We start from the raw sequence: 18,866 nt of genomic DNA, 5'->3' as shown, positions 1-18,866 counted from the left end.
AGCGAGTTCATGCATGCGAATTCCCCGGTTGTCATAAGGTTAGTAACAAATGACTCAAAAATGGAACCCCTAGATGCCGTGGGATACAGTATCTAATAAAGAGCTAGATCTTTACGCGTGCGGAACACCGGCGACGACATGAACTGAGTCACAAGTCAAGAAAGCTCTATGATTGCACCCATCCTGGATGCAGCAAAGCGTTTCACCGTGCCGATTACCTCGCTCAACATATCGCCCGGCAGTAAGTGATCAAGAAACATTTTCTTCCCAATTCAAAATCGCATTCATGAAACTAATAGAGCAACACAATAGCGACCCAAACTACTCGAAAGACAAGTCTTCCTCGTCCACCAAAAACGTTTTGTCGCCAGTTCCGATGACCAGCGTCCCTTTATCCGGTGCGCGCAGCACCCAGTCATTTCAAGCCAAGTCTTCTGCTCCGATTTCCCAGGGATTCCAGCACGTTGAGTCCAACGGCAGCGCTACATCTCCGGATAGCACAGATAGCGCCTTGGTGCCTTGCTCTCAATGCTTCGGCTGCCAGAATAACCAAGGCTGTATCAATGCCGGTCCCTTCTATAGCTATTCAAACACAATGAGCCACGGCTCGATCTCGTCTGTTTCCAGTGTTCCTCTTTTTGCGCCGCAGTCCCCGCATTCGCCGTTACCATCCTCGGGCCTGGATTCAGTCATCGATCAATATCTCCGAAGTGTTCTCAAACCGGAGGCGTTTATCACACCCCCCACCCCCTCTGGAGTCGTTGCAGCAAGAGGATCCAATTGATCCCTCCTTTTGGAATTCGAACATCGACCCAAATCTGCCCTCTTTGAACCCATCAGTATGTGTGTTATTCTACAATATTGGGGGAGCAATTGACTGATTCTCTGATGAAGATATTCCATACTCCCGCCTCATATTCTGCCTGGTCGGCTAGCTCTGAGAATATTTCCCCCATATGCAGCCGAGCCAGATTGCACGGCCGCTTACGCGGGATGCGACTTTGTAATACCTGTTTTATCTGGATTTCCTTCCCTCTTCCTGGATTATTTATTATCTTTTACATCTGTGTTTTTAGCGGGCTTTGTGTCTTTTTATTCCCCCCTGGCATTTTCTCTTCACCCTATTTTATCCCCGTATTTTCCATATTTTGCTACGCTTTTTAAGGCGAATGATTGATTTGAAGTCATGGGTGCATGTTATTTTAGTCCACAAGTTGAAACTTTCTATGTGCCATTATGGGCATTCGGAGTCCTGTAAAGGCAAAAATGCTAACATTTGTTCGAACACCGTTACAATGACTGTCATCTCGAAGTATTTTTAAACCCTTAGAATGTTGTAGGACTAGATTGAGATCTGCAACGGAAGGATTGCTAGAACATGATCTCCAAGAGTCACTGTTTCGAGTCTGCAGGGCTGGAAAATCCTCCACGTGGTGCACCGGAGCTCAATGCGGCCCAAACACCAGAAGCCAGGGTTCCACGCCGATCATCACCATGCTAAAGACCTGAAACACGGGAGTGGTGGCTTGGATTCTATCAGCTGGAATGACCACGAATCGGGTTCGTTCTTGGATGTTGGTTGCGCTATAGATTGTTGGGACTGCGCCTCCGCATTCTGGATAAGCTGGCCCAACCCGAATACAGCATCGCCCAAACCGAGCAGTCGGTTCTTACTCCGCTCGCAATCAGGATCATTGTATGCCTTGTAATATCTACGGAGTACAGAAGCACATAGCCCTCTCTGCCCACGTCGGTCCCTGTTTTGCCCTGGAAGAAGACTCCGAGCCTATTGCAGTTGAAGGGCACTGACTATACACCCGGATGGCTCTCGAACTCAGGAGCCAGTCTAAACACTTATCTCCATAATCAGTATAATATACACGGTATAAAAACGTTCAAAATCTGCTCAAAGCTATCCAATGCTCCTTGCAACCACCTCGCCTTCAATATTTGGGGTCGAAAAATCTATCAACTAGACGTTTTATTTGATCGAATTCTGATTCTCAGCCCGAGCCCCCGATGGCGCCTTTTCGCTGATCAAGCAGTCATCCTTCTTCCTCAATGTGATCTGAATCTTTCGTCGCCTAGCAGGACAATCCTTCGCTCGTTAACACAGGGAATCACTGATCCTTCCGCTTGACAATGCTCGGACTGATCAGACACAGGCGCCAGGATGAGTGACCGGCCAGTTTTCACATTGGTATAGCTATAACGAACTGGCAATATACGCTTGCTCGGTATGCCCGATTTGGATCATTATTTTGCGGTTGATATCGCATTGATAATATAGTGTTGGACAAATAATTTTGAGGCAATCGTCGTTCTAATTCAGGCCTCAGCGCTAATAAAGCCAGTATGAGACCCTGTCGCTTAAATGGCCGGTTCGAGTCATAAAGACTACAGTATCAATTGTAGGTACCTCGCTCTGTCGATTTCTCATAGCGATACTCGAGTCCAGAGTATGCTGTACATGATGAACACACTTAGCACTCCGCAATGATAGCGCATTTTGTGATGTGAGTGGGCGCCAAACCTGGAACTCCTTGGGTATCCCGACTAGTCGAATCCTAATCTCATCTATTCATATCAGTGCTCCATAAAGCATCCAAGTCTAAGCCCCCCTCTCCAAAGTCAATCCTTTGCGCCCTGGTGTTGGTCACGGTGCTAGCACTGCAACTCCGAGATTTTCCCGCGCGCGAAAGCAAAGATGAAACATTCTTATGGAGAACTGACATGGACAACTTCTTGGTGCAATCCTTCAAATTACATGCCCAAAGTTCTTCAGTGTGATCCTTTGACCAGGTTGCAGAATAGTAAGTGCTGTAAACCATATGCAGAGAGGGGAAATGGTTAGCCTTGACTGCGAAAGCTCCGAAAGATTGTAAATAATTAAATTATTCAGAAGATGATAATTTGATGACTTGATAAGCATAATCAGTGGTTGGCATAAATTCGAGAGACGCATTATAGCTAATTAGACAGCTTCAATCTGTTGCACTGTGGCCTTCTCGTCCGAAAGTTCTGGCCTATCAGATGTACTTTGTTGCCCGAATCCGAATACACGACGTTCAAATAGAACATCGACTTCTTCCAGAGGTACTCCTTTTGTCTCGGGAATAAAGAACCACACAAAGGGAATCGATAGGGTTGAACAGGCGGCAAAAAGAAAATAAGTCCCATAGGTGATGTTCGAAATCATATAGGGTACGCTTCGCGCGATAACGAAATTGAAAAGCCAATGTGTTGCAGTACAAATGCCCATACTGATACCTCTAACTTGCAAAGGATAAATCTCAGAGCAAATAATCCAAGGAATACCAGCCCAGCTGAAACAGAAAGACACGGCGAACACGAAGATAAAGACTGCAGCTGCATAGGAAGATCCACTCATAGACTTATCAGAGTTGGATTCGCGTTCTTGAATTTTGACACAGACTCCAATGAGCCACATAGAAATTGCCTTGAATTTGTTAGCCTTCGATTTGTTGTTAAATCCGTCAAAATATAGGAACACACTATGATGATGCTCCCGAAAACCAGCATGGGCTTACGGCCAAACCGATCAACTGCAAAGTACATGGCAAGGAAGACCGCCAAAAGTCGCACTATACCATAGATGCCTGTAGAGACCAACGTTGTTTGAGTGCCAGTAACCCCAATTGAGCGGAAAATACGTGGAGAGTAATAATTGATGGCATTCGACCCGGCCATTTGAAAGAAAATCATGATAATGATACCCAAGAACACCCGATAACGGATATCTGGCTGAAGCAGCTCGCGAACAATCGACCGATGGTTACCAGGGCCGGTAGCCCGTTCGATCTCGAGTTGTTGAAGAATATTTTCGATTTCGCCCTGTAGAGTCGGATCGGAGGCCGGGAGGCCCCTCAGATGACAGAGGACTTGAGTAGCTCGAGATCTTCCATGAACTTTAGCCATCCATCTGGGCGAATCAGGCATAAATATTAGACCAATCAAAAGAAGGCCAGCTGGAATGAGCTGCAAAGCGAAAGGGGTCATCCATTGGGAAGATGTCGAAGCCATATTACGATCCACACCGTAGTTGATCCAAAACCCTATGCAGGTCCCAGTTTGAACACCTATTTCATATATCCCGACGAGCCGGCCACGAATGTTTGGTGGAGCACACTCGGCAGAGTAGAGAGGCACCAACATGCTGGCTGACCCGACTCCCTAAAGATCGTCAGCTTGGTGATGAGGTGCCGAGGAAGAGTGACCTACCAGACCACCAATTGCCCTGCCAACGAAGATAAGAGATGTTTGCCCCGAAGACGCCGTTTGCATAATTGACCCAACTGTGAAGAAGATGGCACTGAGTGCCAGGGCTAATCGGCGACCGATCTTCTCACCAACCGGCCCTGCGCCGAGAGCCCCGAAGAAACACCCGGCTTGAAGCAGAGAAACAATGTTGGCCGCGAATGCATTTTTGGTAGATTCTGATGCACCCTGTAAGCCGAAGTCCCTGAAGCTGTTAGATAATGATGCCAATTTCCTGGAAAGAAGGTGTTACCTTTGAAATGACGATAGCTCGATCGATGTTCCAATAAAGGCGAGGTCATATCCAAACATGAATGCGCCCATTGAGATTATTGCTGCAAGAAGATAGACGCGCATATTGGGGCTATGCGCCTCATGCAACATGACGTTGTTTTGGGAAGCCATGACCACACAGATCGTGTGGGGAACTCGATCAAATCAAATACTTCAAAATTTACCTCAACAGGCACCTTGTGAGCATTATTTTCCTTTTAAGTCTTTTCACGCTCAAAGAGCTACCCCGTACCCCGCATTTATCGGGTTCATTCCTGTTGGTAGCGAGGGGCATTGGATCGGAGAATGACAGAGCGAAATCCGCGGCATCTTCTGCCTCTCGGAGACTGACCCGCCGATACGGAGCTTGACTTGCCGTGGGTCAGGACAAAGCGCGGGCTTGAGACGAGAAGGAGATGATGTCCCAGTATGAGAATCCATAAAGCCATGAATCTCTGGGAAAGGTGAACTCAAATACCATTTTGCATTCTCCAATTGAAGAAGGATATTGAGGAATACATTCCCTATAATCGGCTGCTCACTATGGCAGTAACAACCACCGTCGAACAACTAAAGCCGGCCATCATTTTCCAGAAGAGGAGGAAAATTCCTGCAGTCTGGATGAGATCCGGTACTTCCAAGGGACTATTCATTCATGAAAAAGATCTGCCCGCCTCAGTCAAACTATGGGAGGATATTTTCCTCTCGGCGATGGGTTCGGCGCAGGCCAGCGCGAAGCAGCTCAACGGAATCGGGGGTGCAACATCAACAAGTTCTAAAGTAGCAGTTATTTCCAAGTCTACTCGGCCGAACATAGATGTGGATTATACATTTATTCAGGTGGCACCCGACCAGCCCAAAATTGACATGACTGGAAACTGCGGGAACATCGCGGCTGGGGTAGGGCCATTCAGCCTGGACGAAGGCATTGTCAAAGCTCAACCAGGCCAACCAGAGGTAAAAAGCCCCCGCTCTTCCTATCCTTTTTTCCTCCTTTTTTGTCTACTCCTATATAAGGTATTTGAGACAATCATTGATATCTTTTCAATATACCTAGATCGATATTCGGATCTTCAACACTAACACCAAGCAAACTATCGTGGAAACCGTTCACGTAGCTCCGGACGGTAGATTCCGAGAAGATGGAGACTATGAGCTGCCTGGCGTCAAAGGCACTGCAAGTCCTATCAAGGTCGCTTTTCTCAAGCCCCAGGGCAGCATGACAGGAAAAATGTTTCCAAGTGGAGCTAAAAAGGAGATCATTACCGTACACTGTCGTTCTGGTGATGTACTTTCGGTCAGAGTGAGCCTGGTCGATGCTGCCAATCCATTTGTTCTTGTTGATGCCTCTTCAATCTCTTTGAAGAAGAATGGCGCCTGGCCGGTTGAGGATGATACCCATTTCCTTTCGACCGTGGAGGATATTCGGCGGGAAGGGGCCGTGCGTTTCGGTCTCGCTGAGGATACAGAGACAGCAGGTCTTGTCCGAGGAACGCCCAAAATCGCCTTCTTATCTCGTGTTACAAAGGGAGAAGACGGTGCAGATATTGAAGTTCTTTCGTTCACCATGGGAAAGCCACATACCAGTCTCCAATTGACCGGTGCGGTATGCATCGGTACCGCGATGGCCATTTACGGCTCAATTGCATCGGACTTAGCGGCCGAGAGAATTCAGAAACATGGAATGACAGTCGCTGACCAAAACATTGCCTCGCCGTTACCTGTAGGTATTCGACATCCTTCGGGAACAATACACACCGAAACAACTCTGGAGATGAACCAGGAAGGCGAATTTAGTGTCGAAAAGGTTGCAGTCTTTCGCACGGCGCGTCGATTGTTCGAAGGGAATGTGTTTTACTGAACCCGCCGAAAATTATTCTGGCGCGACTGGGCATTGTAATTGTTGATAGACATAGGGTAGCCAATTCGGATATCCGTTCATATTATACACATATCTTGGGAAGCTCCAGATTGTTCGATTACTATTTAGTAGGCTATGTCATCTTGAAGCGAGCCATTAAAACCAAAAAGCATATCAACATCAAATCGAGTGTCCGGTGAACCATAGTCGTACACTGGAATCATTGCCGACGATGAGGCAGGCTGTAGGCCAAGCGTTACGGCAGTGGAGTCGGGAAGGGTATGACCGACATTCTCAGCAAAAGTTTGACCATCAACTGTTCTGTCTGTCTGTCGAATGAAGCTCTGAATGATCATATCGATGTCTAGTTCCGAGCTCTCCAATTCTCCCTGTGGTGGACTTTCTTGGTTATCCAATGCCATGGAGTGAAATATGTCCCCATCTGAGGGGTTTGGCAAACCACTGTCGATCTTTGTGTCTCTCGTTATCCCCGGGGCTTGCTGGCTTGTATTATGTTCCATCTGGTGACCTAGATCCACACCCATACGATCCATCAAATGCAATATAACATTTTCAGCACGGCGCACCGCCCAGTTGGTGCTCTGGTTTTTCTTAAACACGTCAAGACAGACCCGAAGGCTGGCGTGAGCTCGACTGCCGCCCTCTCGCTGCGCAGCCACACGAACAAAGATTGTCGCTGCAACATACGTAGCATATGAGATGAGATAAGGTGCATGTCGAATTGAATATGTTGAATCGTAAGCTTGTAATAGACGAATAATCCGGGTGGCTGCCGCAGTGCATGTATTGAAGGAGGTTATGGCAACCGATGGATCTGTTGCATATAAATGGCCTTCTGCCACGAATGGTCGGTGAAGAAGAATACGTAAAACATTATATAATGCAAGGAGAGAAAGAACATGTGGCGGAGGAGTGGTTCTAGTTGAGCTGCTGGTAAATCTTAAATGGCTAGGTAATTCACTGTGCCAACTTTCGAGCTGTGTGTCCAAGGAATTCAAGGTTGCAATAAGGTCATGGCGCGAACGTGTTGAGCTGCGCTCAGAGTAGACTTTGTTCAAGATTCCATTCAAAACGAGGGAAAGCTTGCAGAGTTCAGTGAACGTAGAGACGCTGTAGGCTGGAGAACCGGGATATGACTGCACATCAGAGTATGCAAATGGTTGCCAATGTTCGAATTCCTCGTAGGTGTCAAGGAAAGAGAGCGACACTTTCGTATCAAAATCTTGCAAGCTAGCTGGACGGCCTTGATACAGTGATTGGATTTTGTCAACGACAAAAGCGCCCCAGAATACGCGTCGACGGATTTCTAAATCTTCATCAGAGAGTCGACGCATATTTGTGAGCATGGTAGCGTCAACGTGCATTCCCAGGTCAATAATCATCCTGAATGCAGTCCCTGCATAGAGCCATGCAGCACTACGCTCATCTCCAAGAGCAAATAACGAACTGGTCATTACCAAAAGAGCCTGGATTGTGGTAATTTCGCTGCGATCAAGGGCGCTTCCCAGTAACTCTTTGACCCTCATTCTAAAGGTCCAGCCAGCAGTTCGAACATCGTCAGGATCTCGACGTACTTCAGGCCTATTGCTGAATTTTGACGCACCAAAAAAGATTGCATTCAAAAGAAGCTTGGAGAAATAAGGCCCGTTAACCGCCATGTCTCGCATAAATGCAGGGCGGTGGGTCACAAGAAATGAATGATGCTGGCGATTCCAGTGTAGAGATAGTAAATGCATGCCCAGGTCGGGATCAACCCCATCAAAATCAAGTTTGCCTTGTTGCAGGTTTATGCTTTCCATCTGCCCTTTTTGATTATTAGATTTCACTCGATCTGTCTAATTTTCTTCGTTTGTATACTATCAAGTAGAAAACAGCCAAACGTACTTTGGTAGGCTGCTTCACCCATGAGCTGCTTTGAAACATTATCGGTAGGAAGTCGTGAATCATTTGGCCGTACCTGGGCCCGCCTGTCTGTCGGCGCATCGTCAAACAGTGTACTTGTAAGACCATGATAGCTGGAATCTCCATTGGCAGCGATGTATATGCGAGAGACAGCTGACTGGGTAAGATCCACTTCAGGCCGTTGCCCCGGACTGCAGGAAGATCTATGGGGTGCTGTAGTGGGTGAATTCGGTGCCTCTTCTTGGCGTTCGTCACATTTCTCTCTGGGTGTCGAAACACTTGCGGCAGTTGATTGACGTTCAATGCTTCCAAGCCGTTGACGAAGAAGTTGATTTTCCGTTTCCAACCTAGAGATTCGGGCTTTGGTGGGCCTTGGCGTCGTGAGTAAGTCAATGGCAAAGAATAAATAGTATCATACCTTGATCGCTCTGGGCCTATGGTATAGAAGCATTCTTTGCCGTAGCCTTTGCAGTTCGAGCATGTCGGCTTTTCGTTATTGCATCGTAACTATAATTGTTTTGCTCAGGCCGAAGTGTCAACTCACATCAGAGATCCGCTTACCTTTCTCCGACGGCAAAAAGCGCACGCCTTGGTGGCTCTGCGTACTCTCGGTGGTTGTGCTTCCTCCATGGATGAAGGTAGTTGGAGAGAGAAGGAATAAAGTGACCCGCGGAAGCCGGGGGCCGTTAGTAGAGTTTCTTCCGCGGCAAGTTTCATCCCGTCGGCCTCGGCCGCCTTTGTCCCGGGGTAACCATATTACTCTTGGTATTAGTATATCTTCGAGTGATGTGTCCCGGGTCGGTTCTCATTTGCTGTATTATTACAAGATGGCCACCCAAAGCCCAATTCAACCCAAATATGCCGAGCCAAGACTTAGAGTATGTAAAGAACATCTCGTTATTCGAGGGCCATGCCGAAAATCCTAACGAGGACCTCCAGCACATTCCCCCGCAGTGGGTCTCCCTGGTTGCTGGCGGAGTCGCAGGAGCCGTTGAAGCGGCCGTCACGGTCAGAATCATAATCCTCGGTAGTTGACTATCGACAATGCTAACTACCACTCCTAGTACCCATTCGAGTATTCGAAAACCCGGGTCCAATTATTCTCGACCAACTCATTGAATACTTCGACAAATCCACTACGACTTATCTTTCAGGTATGTCGAAAAGAAGGAATATCGGCTCTGTACACAGGATGTTCCACTCTGGTGATTGTCAGTATAGCTATTGCATATCTTTTCTTTTACCTCTGGCATCCACATAACGATGTTAATACCCAATCCAACATATAGGGAACGGCTGGCAAGGCTGCTGTGCGATTTTTATCGTATGATACTATTCGTAAATCCTTCTCGGATGAACATGGCAGACTGTCCGCTGGACGGGGCATCTTGGCTGGAATGGCCGCTGGCACAGTTGAAAGCTTCTTAGCTGTCACGCCGACAGAAAGAATCAAAACGGCATTGTGAGTCAATTTCTAGTAAGAAGGAAGATGATTAGTTTATAAACGTCAATCTAATCATTCCACAGGATTGATGATGCGAAGGCAACCCGTCAATTCAGGTCAGGATTCCATGCCGTGACTGTCATGGTCAGGGTTCACGGCGTAGGTGAATTATATCGGGGTCTCGTTTCAACCACGGTAAAGCAGTCTGCAACTTCTGCAGTGCGCATGGGGTCATATAATATTCTCAAAGAAATGAGCAAATCTCACGGGATCCAGCAAAGTATCTTCACATCGTTTGGCATGGGGGCATTAGCTGGTGTCGTGACGGTCTATGCCACTCAGCCCTTTGACACTTTAAAAACAAGAGCACAAAGTGTTCAAGGAGCAGGGCTCATGGAGGCCGCGCAAAGTGTAATGCATGAATACGGGGTCCGAGGTTTCTGGAAAGGCAGCTCGATGCGCCTCGGTCGTCTGCTACTCAGTGGAGGAATTGTCTTCTCGGTATATGAACAAGTTTCTTCGTTGCTCTCACTTACTACGCACTAGTAAAAGGTGTGAGTAGTAGAGGCAAGGGCTTGACAAGCCAAGACCCGAAGATTGTGCCTCTTTCAGTTATGCAGTTTTGCCGTATAGAGATAGAAAGATAGAACTGGTTAAGCCTTGTACTTAATAGCACTATGTGAAATTACAAAGACTCAATAAATTTCATGGAACCCATAATAGCGAGGCTCGAGGCATAGTCTATTATTGAATGAAATCGAGATGTACAGATTATAGAACCACTAATATATAAGGTATTCTCTGCTGCGGACCGTGTTCATCAACCATGGCAGGGTAGAAGCTGATCGATCGATCAACCTAGTAATCAATTTCCACGATAGGGCCATCATACACATCTTTCGCCCGAACCACGTAGTATATTAAACTGAGGAAAATCACGCCCACTGTGCCCACTATACTAAAATTCATTGTTTGAACGGTGACTGCCCAGGATGGAGGCCAAAAGCTGAAGAAGACAGCTATTGTCATATAAATGAGTGCAAAAGTATTCACGATAATACCCCAAATTCCAGGCAGGTGGAACGGGCCCCAGACAAGCTTGGCACCTACCGTGTTGACAACGGCGGTATCGCTGCTTCGAGCGTTGCTAATCCCACCCGTGCAGCGACGGTATAAAAGGAGACCGGCAACAACCATATATGAAAGATAGAGACCGGAAATCGACATTGCTACAAGATCATTGAAAGCAACCGAAGATCCAATGTTGATAAGAGCGAGGAGGCAGACGATGCAGGTAGTCAGAAGAACAGAGTAAATTGGCACGCCAGTGCCACCGTGAACCTTAGCAGCCGCTATCGTCAGACTACCACAAAGAATAGTTTGGTGAATGAAGGCTCATTTACATACCTGACTCCAGATACGCCATGCCGGAATACCACGATCCCTTGAAAACGACCAGAATTGCCGCGAAGCAGAGGCCAGCATACCCACCGAGGTTGTAATGCCCATGGTAGTAACAATAGAGGCCATCACAGCGGTACCAGCGACAGACCCAGTAGCTTGCAAGAAGATGGCCATAAATGGGTAGCCAGTGGGTGATTTGAGAGCTTCTCCGATATCTCCCAGGCAGAAAAGCATGGCTAAAAGCATGCCAAACCCAAGGGATCCATTTATTAGAACGCTAAGCATGATAGAAGTGGGAACTGCAGTTGAAGCATTGGTGATTTCCTCAGACATCTAGTGCAGATAAATTAGAATCTTTTATAAACAGGAATTGTGACGACAAACAAAAAGATTATCACTTACGTGAACTGCCGCATCACCTCCAGCGAATGCAAAGATACAGCCGACCATGCCAACGAAGAATGACAGACCCTGCGAGGGGAACTCGCCAAGATTCAAGAATTGGGTGAATACCTCCTCTGCAGACCCGTGGTCTGCCATGTATGTCAAAGGAATAAGAATGGCGAAGAAGCCGAGGATGTGAAGAATAAGGATGAACCCCTCGAAGCGTGGTAGCACCTTTCCACCGATACTGTTAATAGCGACCGAAAAAAGTGCTACAGCCCAGAAAAGTAGCGTACCATGCCAGCTCTGAGGCTGGTAGCTGCTTTGTGTGAGGACAATGAGACCTTGAATCAGAGTGCCGCATAGATAACATGAGGTTGCGTAGGTCGCTTGCCAACCGATCACAGTAAGCCAGCCTGTTTTTGATTAGCTTTCTGTCTTTCTATCTTTCAGCATCTTCTGGTCTACTTAAATACCTGTCAAAAAGCTGAAGAGCTTCATCATAGATCGTGGGGCAAGCATTGAACACCAATGATATTGACCTCCTGATGTTGGAGCCCTATTCAATCGTAAACCCCAATGTTCATGTATGTAGCCTTTGTATTGGACATTCTCCTTACATGGATGCCAATTCGGATAGAACGACAAAGGTAGAGGCGACGCCAACCCAAACAAAGATAAATCCATAGACAGCACCCGCTGGTCCGCCACTGTGAGATGATAGTGATTAGCGACCATTCAATCAAGATTCAGACGACAGTCCGGTAGACACCATACTTTTGATATGCTTGCAGGAACAATCTATGAACCATGCCTCTTGTCAGCAAGACCACACAAAACTTTGCGATCGCTTTGAATCCTCACACAACAATTCCTTCCCAAGTAATCAGAATTGTACAGCTGAATCCTAACATGGACATCAGTCCAAAATTTCGCTACTTCCAGAGTCAGCAAAGCAATGGTTATTGTTTCTCCTCAAGATCGTAGTCTCGTACCTTCAGCACCGGGCGCTTGCCCATGCGTGCCAAATTCGCGTCATCCAGCTCCTTGCTGGAGGGACTTCCAATCTCCTGCAGCCCAATCGAGTTCATTTGCTTCAACTGACCCGAGGACATAGTGGGCAGATGGAACACGGAGAGGGGAAAAGAAGATGGTACGGGATGAGCAGGGGGGTATCACAGTTTTGTATCCCGGCTAGCGGAGGGACGAATCGACTAATGCGGGCTGTATTGGAAGAACGATATGGCTGGACGCTCCTTGTCGGCTATCCCACCAAAGCTAGCGGAATGAACCCATCATGTGGATGTAATTACTCGCAGCTTGCAATATAGCCCACCCTATAGCTACGGAATTAACCGAACACAAATTACTCCTTCTCGATTAATAGTGTCGGCCTTGTGGGCTTGATTCAGCTACACGGCTTGGCGATGAAAGGGGGTGCAGCCACTGTCCGACATTCCAACTGGTTTCTGGAATAATAAAAGTATAGAACCTCTAGACCTAAGGGCCCGCGCCACCAGTGGTTAGGCGCATCTCCGTCCCCGACTTTAAACTTTGATTGCGCTCTGTGGTGGATATTGGGTCTCTGGCGTTACAACACTAAACATGGCTGGCTCCACCCTGGCTGACCTGGCGAGATCGCGAGCTTTCTCCTCGCTAAGCCTTGGAACGGCCAATATGCCGCTTAACCCGGCTGAGTAGGTAGTATTGGGGATTTCATTTTACTTACATTTCTTGGTCGAAGTAGTTTCAACCTACGATCGCTAGTTCCTGGTGTGAATTAAAAGCTCAGGTGTCTACTGGACCTTTCACAAGGGCCTGTTCGTTATATTACGAACTTACGTACAAAAATATCGCGTAATTTGAATAATGAAGAAAAGAGGGGCAATGGTCTATAATTATCATGCACGTCGGGTTTCCGTTACTGCCCAGGTCCGAGTCTCACGAATTATTCGCTCCTGGCTGGACTGACTTTCTGCGTCGCAATCTGGCGAAGAAGTGATTATCGTTTGATTCACCACTTCCTCAGGCATAGTAACGAGCTCATGGGTCTCGCTTAGGGTATCTCCAGTACGACCACCGCGAGATGCTTTATATGTCGTCACGGCGTACGTTCTCGGGCGACTTCCATAGCTAGTTCCTCCCAGGCTCATTCCAGATGAACGGAGGCTGTCGAGAAATGGTTTGAACTGAGGTGAACAGGATGTGACGATACTTAAAGACTGTGTCATTTGCGTAGAGACTACCACAGTCCAAGTATCCCATGACGAATCCGTTGATCCATTCGTATCACCGGCGTAAGCGAGTTGGCATATGATGGCAACAATCACACTGTAGAGATAGCGTATGTTAAGGGCGGGAAAGTTGAACCATGAGATAGGAGCCGGCGAACATACACTACTCGAAATAGAAACACACTGGCAAGAACGGCTTTCTTGTGAATATCTGCTTGTACCCGAACAATCACCAACAGTGCCTGGCCAATGATCCCACTCTCTGAAAGAATATTTGTGATGCCGAGGAAATTCCACCAGGCAGGCTAGAAATTAGTTAGCAATCTTAGACCCTACCCTTTTTTTTGAAGCCCAATTCGTACCAAATTAAAGCATTTTCCATGCATGTAATCCCAACTTCTTGGAATCTGACATTGAAAAGCCGCAGAGAATATTCCAGTGATTGTCCAGAGAATGATGAAGATTCCTAGTCCGAGAGCGAAGCGGCGGTCGAGCGATGCAGGCGTCAAATTGCGAATGAACATCATAAGAGCAAGTTTGGAGCAGCACATGCTACTGATGAAAAGGATATTGGCGGCATATTGAGACTAAACAGTGTTTCAATGAGTGACAGAGCACATGGAATCATATTGTAATTGGTACAGTATTTGCGCCACAACTCACCTTCATCATCTGTTCGACGCTGGAATCAGATAAATCCTTCAGATGTTGTCCCAGTCCACCCTCTGTAGCCATTGACACAGCGATAGACTGGGCAGTGCAAGTGGCTATTGCTCCAATGCTGAGGAAGTCATCGATGGTGAATTTGCGAAAAATCCAGTATTTGGTTCCTAACCGTGTCAAGACGCTCATAATAGCTGTTATTAGCATAAACCAAGTCAGGACATTGATGGCCGGTGTCCAAGTATCTCGCAATTCCGGCTGCATCGCGGATACGGACCAAGGAATTGTCAAGGAGACCTTAAGGTGAAAAGATGCATCAATGGCAGACCAAGTAGGAATCAATGGCTCTCTAAGGTGATTTGGTTCCTAATCGAGCAAAAGACTCAGTGCCTCCGATCTCTGAACCATATTTTTCAGGATCCCTTGGTTTAACTAGCCAGTATCTGGCTAGTGAATATTACAATCATTTTCTTGTCCATAGTTTCCGTTCCAGCTCGGGGTTTCTGCCTACTCCAGCGCATCTAAGCAGCCCGGACCCCCAATGATTGGGGGTCCGGATCGTGGGCAGACAATATGCACCACGCAACGCCCTGGTGCATCGACCGGACCACAGGCAGTGGGGCTATCACCTAGGCAAAAAGTTTATACTTATTGCGAGGCGTAATGATTGGGGCCACGGTCCGCTGCCCCCACCCGGCCGAGCCCGGACGATCTTTTCATCACCTGCGGACGAACGAACCGAATCGCTGCGTCTTTTCTGATCCCTGTATGATCCTAGCTTTGCATGCATTTTCCCAGCACTCTTTCTTATCTGTAACAACTGTATCATTCCATGTCTCGGCGGACCCAAATTTGAGCCCGGTACTTATTTCCTCTCTGTGTGTTCAATGTTCGATTCATTTAGTTGCGGGTCACTAGCGGAATCCTATGGAGAGCCGTCGGACTTTCCATTGCGTGCGACCCCCGGGGATAAATTTAATGTAATTAAGGCCTTTCTGTGAGCCAGCCTAGGTTTGCTGGGCGTAGTCTGCCTATACGATAGGCTCAGCAATGTAACCTAAGCTTGGCGCAAAGTCAATTGTGAGGTACCATCAGAGAAGCCAGGTCGAACCAAGAGAGAAAACAAAGAAAACATATTCCAAATCAAAAAAGTGTGGCTCCAAGACAGAACTTTCTTCTTTGCCCAGCTGGTACCTCGGATGGCGAGGTATCTTCGAGGTCTAGTTCCTTGGGGGCCAGGGTTTAATTCTCGAGGAACGAGATTCGCTTCTCCATTCGTCAGCTTCTGTACCTCTTGGCATTAGCACAACGCCATTTCACATCCAGTCGATCGATGGCTGAGACAGAAATCCGATACCTGGATGGGTCTGGAAGATCTTTCGTTCACGATTAGCAGCGTATTGTGTTCTATCTTGTTTCCATCTCCTCTTTTGGAACTTTGTCGCCGATCGATCCTCTCTTCGAATTGAAGCAGGGGTTCCGGAACATCGGGCGATCCCGCTTTGAAACAGAAAGCTATTGCCGTAGACCCATAGACCCACTAGCATCACGGTGGTATGGCTAATGAGATGGCACTTTATTGTTATGTAAGATACCGTATGCTTTCTTTAAGAAAGCCACTCGTCCGGTGTAGCACAAAGCCCTTTGTACACGATTCCTGTTACGATTTAGAACTTCAGTCTCATTTGTTGAATTCTTTACCGGCAACTTGTGTTACCATAGAATCAAAAATGCAATCTCTGGTGTGATAATGATAATCCTCGAGAAATACCACTTCGTATCACCTTTACTGCAAGTATCATTGCAATTCCCTAGGTGAACTATTTGTTAATATAAAACTTCAAATTGGCTCCGAATATGATAGGAACCTCTTTTCTGACATGAATTAGAGTTCAAACTTCCTTCTTTGTCGATTCTCGTCAAGGGAGATGTCCAAGGCATCCAGTAGTGAAACTGGTGAAACTTTACAGCATTCTCGAACTAAAGCTCACATTGGGAAGTCTCCGTAATTCTTACAATTTACCATCTAGATAATATCTACCGCCATAGCATTCTGGATGTCGATTTGTCGTTCGCCCTGTCCTATGTAGTATAACGGTAGCCTGGGTGGCAGTTCCAGTCCATCGCCAACTGATAACATTCCGATCCCTCCATGATTGGATCCCGACCAGCTGCAATATCTGCATCAGTCGCTCGATCAAGCCGCCTATTACGCCAGCGCAAGATGAAATGCAAGAGGGTGGCCATAAAGATACATAGCCCACAAAAAGCAACATTAGCAACATTGGCTTGCCAGTATTGTGGTCCCTGGGAGGCAGGATAGAAGTAACTCGCATAGATGGAGGCGAAATTGGACCCGGCATTGACGACCGCGTACGCAACTGCGCGCTTAGATCGAGGCCGTGGCAAGGAGGCGGAGACCCAAGAGAGAATGCATCCAAAAGACCCATAGATTGACATCATCATGAAGGTGGAGATATATCGAGCCGCGACATTCAAAGTCACTGCACTGATAATGAAACCGATGCTGCTGAATATCTGTGGCCAAACAACATGTAACCAACGCTCACTAAAACGATCACTGTGGAGCGAATTGAGAACACTGAGAAATGCGGCGAAAATGTAAGGAGGAGCGGAAAGTAGTAAGGTAGAAGTGGTGTTATAGCCCAATGTCTTGACAATGGTAGGGAAAAAATTCGTGAATGCAGCGGATGTATTCAGTCCTAGCTGCATCAACCAGATAATGTAGAGAACCGGGTCCGTAAATGCAAGTTTAAGGCCTTCCCACTTGTTTTGAGTCTCATCGTGGTCGCATTCGTTGGCATCTTCGGCAAGACGAGCGATGGCTAGCGCGCGCTCTTCGTCTGTCAGGAATTTCGTCGTAGCTGGATAGTCAGGTAGAATGAACATCGAAACCATAGCAACGGGGATAGTCGCTGCTCCTTCGATTATGACTGAAAAGCGTCAATAATGGCGCACACATCAAAATATCTATATTTGAACATACATAGCCATCTCCAAGCTGGAAGACTTGCTTTCCCATTCATTCCAGACATAATAGCGCTCCCGAGAAGGCCTCCAAACGCTCCAGATATCTGGGCTGCAACGTATAGGATTGATATTCGGGCAGCTAGTTCTTTCTTGGTATACCAAGATGAGAAGAGGAACAATGCTCCAGCTGTTAAGAGCAAGTTAGAGAGAGAGCCATATTCTTGTAGTTAATGGTTAAGACTCACGAAAAAATGGTGCTTCGACAAAGCCCAGAACAAAACGCAGGGCCAGTAACCCTTGGTAGTTTTGAACAGCACCTGTACAAGTACTGACAACTGCCCATCCACACATGACAGAAGGCTGGATAATTCAATCAGCTGCGAAGTCTCAATCGCTCATTTAACCAAACCTTGAACCCACCAGGAAAATAGAGGGTCTCATTTTATTGAGAATCATATTGGTAGGAATCTGAGTCAATATGTATCCAACGAAAAATAGACCTAGATGCGATGAGTCCCAGATACCAAGCAAGAGGAGTCAAAAAACCCAACTTATAATTGTGTTGTATTGGTCGCCTTCCAGCTTCAGATCCTCCTCAAGGGTGCCAAGACGCGCAGTAGCAATGTTGTTGCGATCCAAATAATTCAGTACATCTTTTCGTTCTTGTCAGTAAGGGTCCCCTCTTGGCACCAAAAAGCGCGGCACGCATACAGATTAGCATCATGAGCGGTAATAGGCGCAGATCAATCTTCCAAAGCAACTTCTTTTCAAGCTCCTTGCGATTTTCCATCGTCACACTGACCATCTCGAGCTCAAATACATCTTTTTCCGATTTTCTCAAGACTTCGAGTTCCTCCGTAGTACCGCTATCATTATTTTTTGCTTCTTTGGATCTTTGATCTTCATCCATATTGATGTTCAGAATGGCAACTGTTCAGAGGGGACTTTTCAAATTCATTGCTTCAATAGACCGCCAGAGAAAATGCGGGGAATGGTCGAGCTATTTATTCGTAGCTTTTACAATGGGCTTCCCCAGATTAGCTTGATCCTTCAATCTTTCGGCGAGAACCCCATATTTTCCCCGCCCTTATACTTGCATCTTTGCTGTGCTAGTTCGGGAAAATTAGCGAGCCGTTTCTGGGCGCCGTCGGCTACTTACCCAAAGCAGATAGTTAGATTCTGTAATCTGCACGACAGAAGGCCCACCGATCTCAGAGTGCGGCGATCATTTCGCGGGGCTTTCACCTTTCTAGCCAATACAATCATTTATAGTATCTAGAATCACATGTCGAAATCTAGATAACCAAGCTCTGAGGCTAGATGATCCTGCAATGGTAGGTCCAGTCTCGGCAATCAATCTCGGATCAATTATGAATGAACCACTCCACCAAAATAAAAATCATGCCGATCT

At 46.9% G+C, this 18,866-nt stretch overlaps 8 protein-coding genes across 8 annotated transcripts; 3 read left to right on the top strand and 5 right to left on the bottom strand.

Moving 5' to 3' along the window:
• Positions 1–286: 286 nt before the first annotated feature.
• N7462_004707 (uncharacterized protein) lies at positions 287–784 on the top strand (the record flags this gene model as incomplete). The annotated part of the gene is made up of 1 exon (XM_057076433.1): positions 287–784. The coding sequence occupies one exon, from the start codon at positions 287–289 to the stop codon at positions 782–784; it is 498 nt and encodes a 165-aa protein (XP_056935938.1).
• A 2,190-nt stretch (positions 785–2,974) lies between these two features.
• N7462_004706 (sugar porter family MFS transporter) lies at positions 2,975–4,602 on the bottom strand (the record flags this gene model as incomplete). The annotated part of the gene is made up of 4 exons (XM_057076432.1): positions 2,975–3,460; positions 3,517–4,194; positions 4,243–4,483; positions 4,532–4,602. The coding sequence occupies 4 exons, from the start codon at positions 4,600–4,602 to the stop codon at positions 2,975–2,977; spliced, it is 1,476 nt and encodes a 491-aa protein (XP_056935937.1).
• A 492-nt stretch (positions 4,603–5,094) lies between these two features.
• N7462_004705 (uncharacterized protein) lies at positions 5,095–6,412 on the top strand (the record flags this gene model as incomplete). Its single annotated transcript, XM_057076431.1, has 2 exons — positions 5,095–5,508; positions 5,609–6,412. 2 exons carry the CDS (start codon positions 5,095–5,097, stop codon positions 6,410–6,412), a joined length of 1,218 nt encoding a protein of 405 aa, XP_056935936.1.
• A 125-nt stretch (positions 6,413–6,537) lies between these two features.
• N7462_004704 (uncharacterized protein) lies at positions 6,538–9,052 on the bottom strand (the record flags this gene model as incomplete). The annotated part of the gene is made up of 3 exons (XM_057076430.1): positions 6,538–8,232; positions 8,318–8,842; positions 8,897–9,052. 3 exons carry the CDS (start codon positions 9,050–9,052, stop codon positions 6,538–6,540), a joined length of 2,376 nt encoding a protein of 791 aa, XP_056935935.1.
• A 141-nt stretch (positions 9,053–9,193) lies between these two features.
• N7462_004703 (uncharacterized protein) lies at positions 9,194–10,325 on the top strand (the record flags this gene model as incomplete). The annotated part of the gene is made up of 4 exons (XM_057076429.1): positions 9,194–9,343; positions 9,400–9,489; positions 9,625–9,797; positions 9,863–10,325. The coding sequence occupies 4 exons, from the start codon at positions 9,194–9,196 to the stop codon at positions 10,323–10,325; spliced, it is 876 nt and encodes a 291-aa protein (XP_056935934.1).
• A 312-nt stretch (positions 10,326–10,637) lies between these two features.
• Positions 10,638–12,682, bottom strand: N7462_004702 (choline transport protein; the record flags this gene model as incomplete). Its single annotated transcript, XM_057076428.1, has 8 exons — positions 10,638–11,120; positions 11,187–11,516; positions 11,586–11,983; positions 12,044–12,126; positions 12,188–12,277; positions 12,345–12,368; positions 12,432–12,502; positions 12,563–12,682. The coding sequence occupies 8 exons, from the start codon at positions 12,680–12,682 to the stop codon at positions 10,638–10,640; spliced, it is 1,599 nt and encodes a 532-aa protein (XP_056935933.1).
• A 786-nt stretch (positions 12,683–13,468) lies between these two features.
• On the bottom strand, positions 13,469–14,728 carry N7462_004701 (uncharacterized protein; the record flags this gene model as incomplete). Its single annotated transcript, XM_057076427.1, has 4 exons — positions 13,469–13,898; positions 13,964–14,106; positions 14,164–14,388; positions 14,465–14,728. 4 exons carry the CDS (start codon positions 14,726–14,728, stop codon positions 13,469–13,471), a joined length of 1,062 nt encoding a protein of 353 aa, XP_056935932.1.
• Positions 14,729–16,546: 1,818 nt separating this feature from the next.
• N7462_004700 (uncharacterized protein) lies at positions 16,547–18,365 on the bottom strand (the record flags this gene model as incomplete). The annotated part of the gene is made up of 6 exons (XM_057076426.1): positions 16,547–17,418; positions 17,472–17,642; positions 17,701–17,815; positions 17,876–17,955; positions 18,007–18,108; positions 18,167–18,365. The coding sequence occupies 6 exons, from the start codon at positions 18,363–18,365 to the stop codon at positions 16,547–16,549; spliced, it is 1,539 nt and encodes a 512-aa protein (XP_056935931.1).
• Between the last annotated feature and the right edge of the window lie 501 nt (positions 18,366–18,866).

This window comes from Penicillium macrosclerotiorum, assembly GCF_028827735.1.
Source record: "Penicillium macrosclerotiorum strain IBT 26536 chromosome Unknown utg000003l_segment0_segment0, whole genome shotgun sequence".
NCBI lineage: Eukaryota > Fungi > Ascomycota > Eurotiomycetes > Eurotiales > Aspergillaceae > Penicillium > Penicillium macrosclerotiorum.
This window is presented reverse-complemented; position numbering and strand designations above follow the sequence as displayed.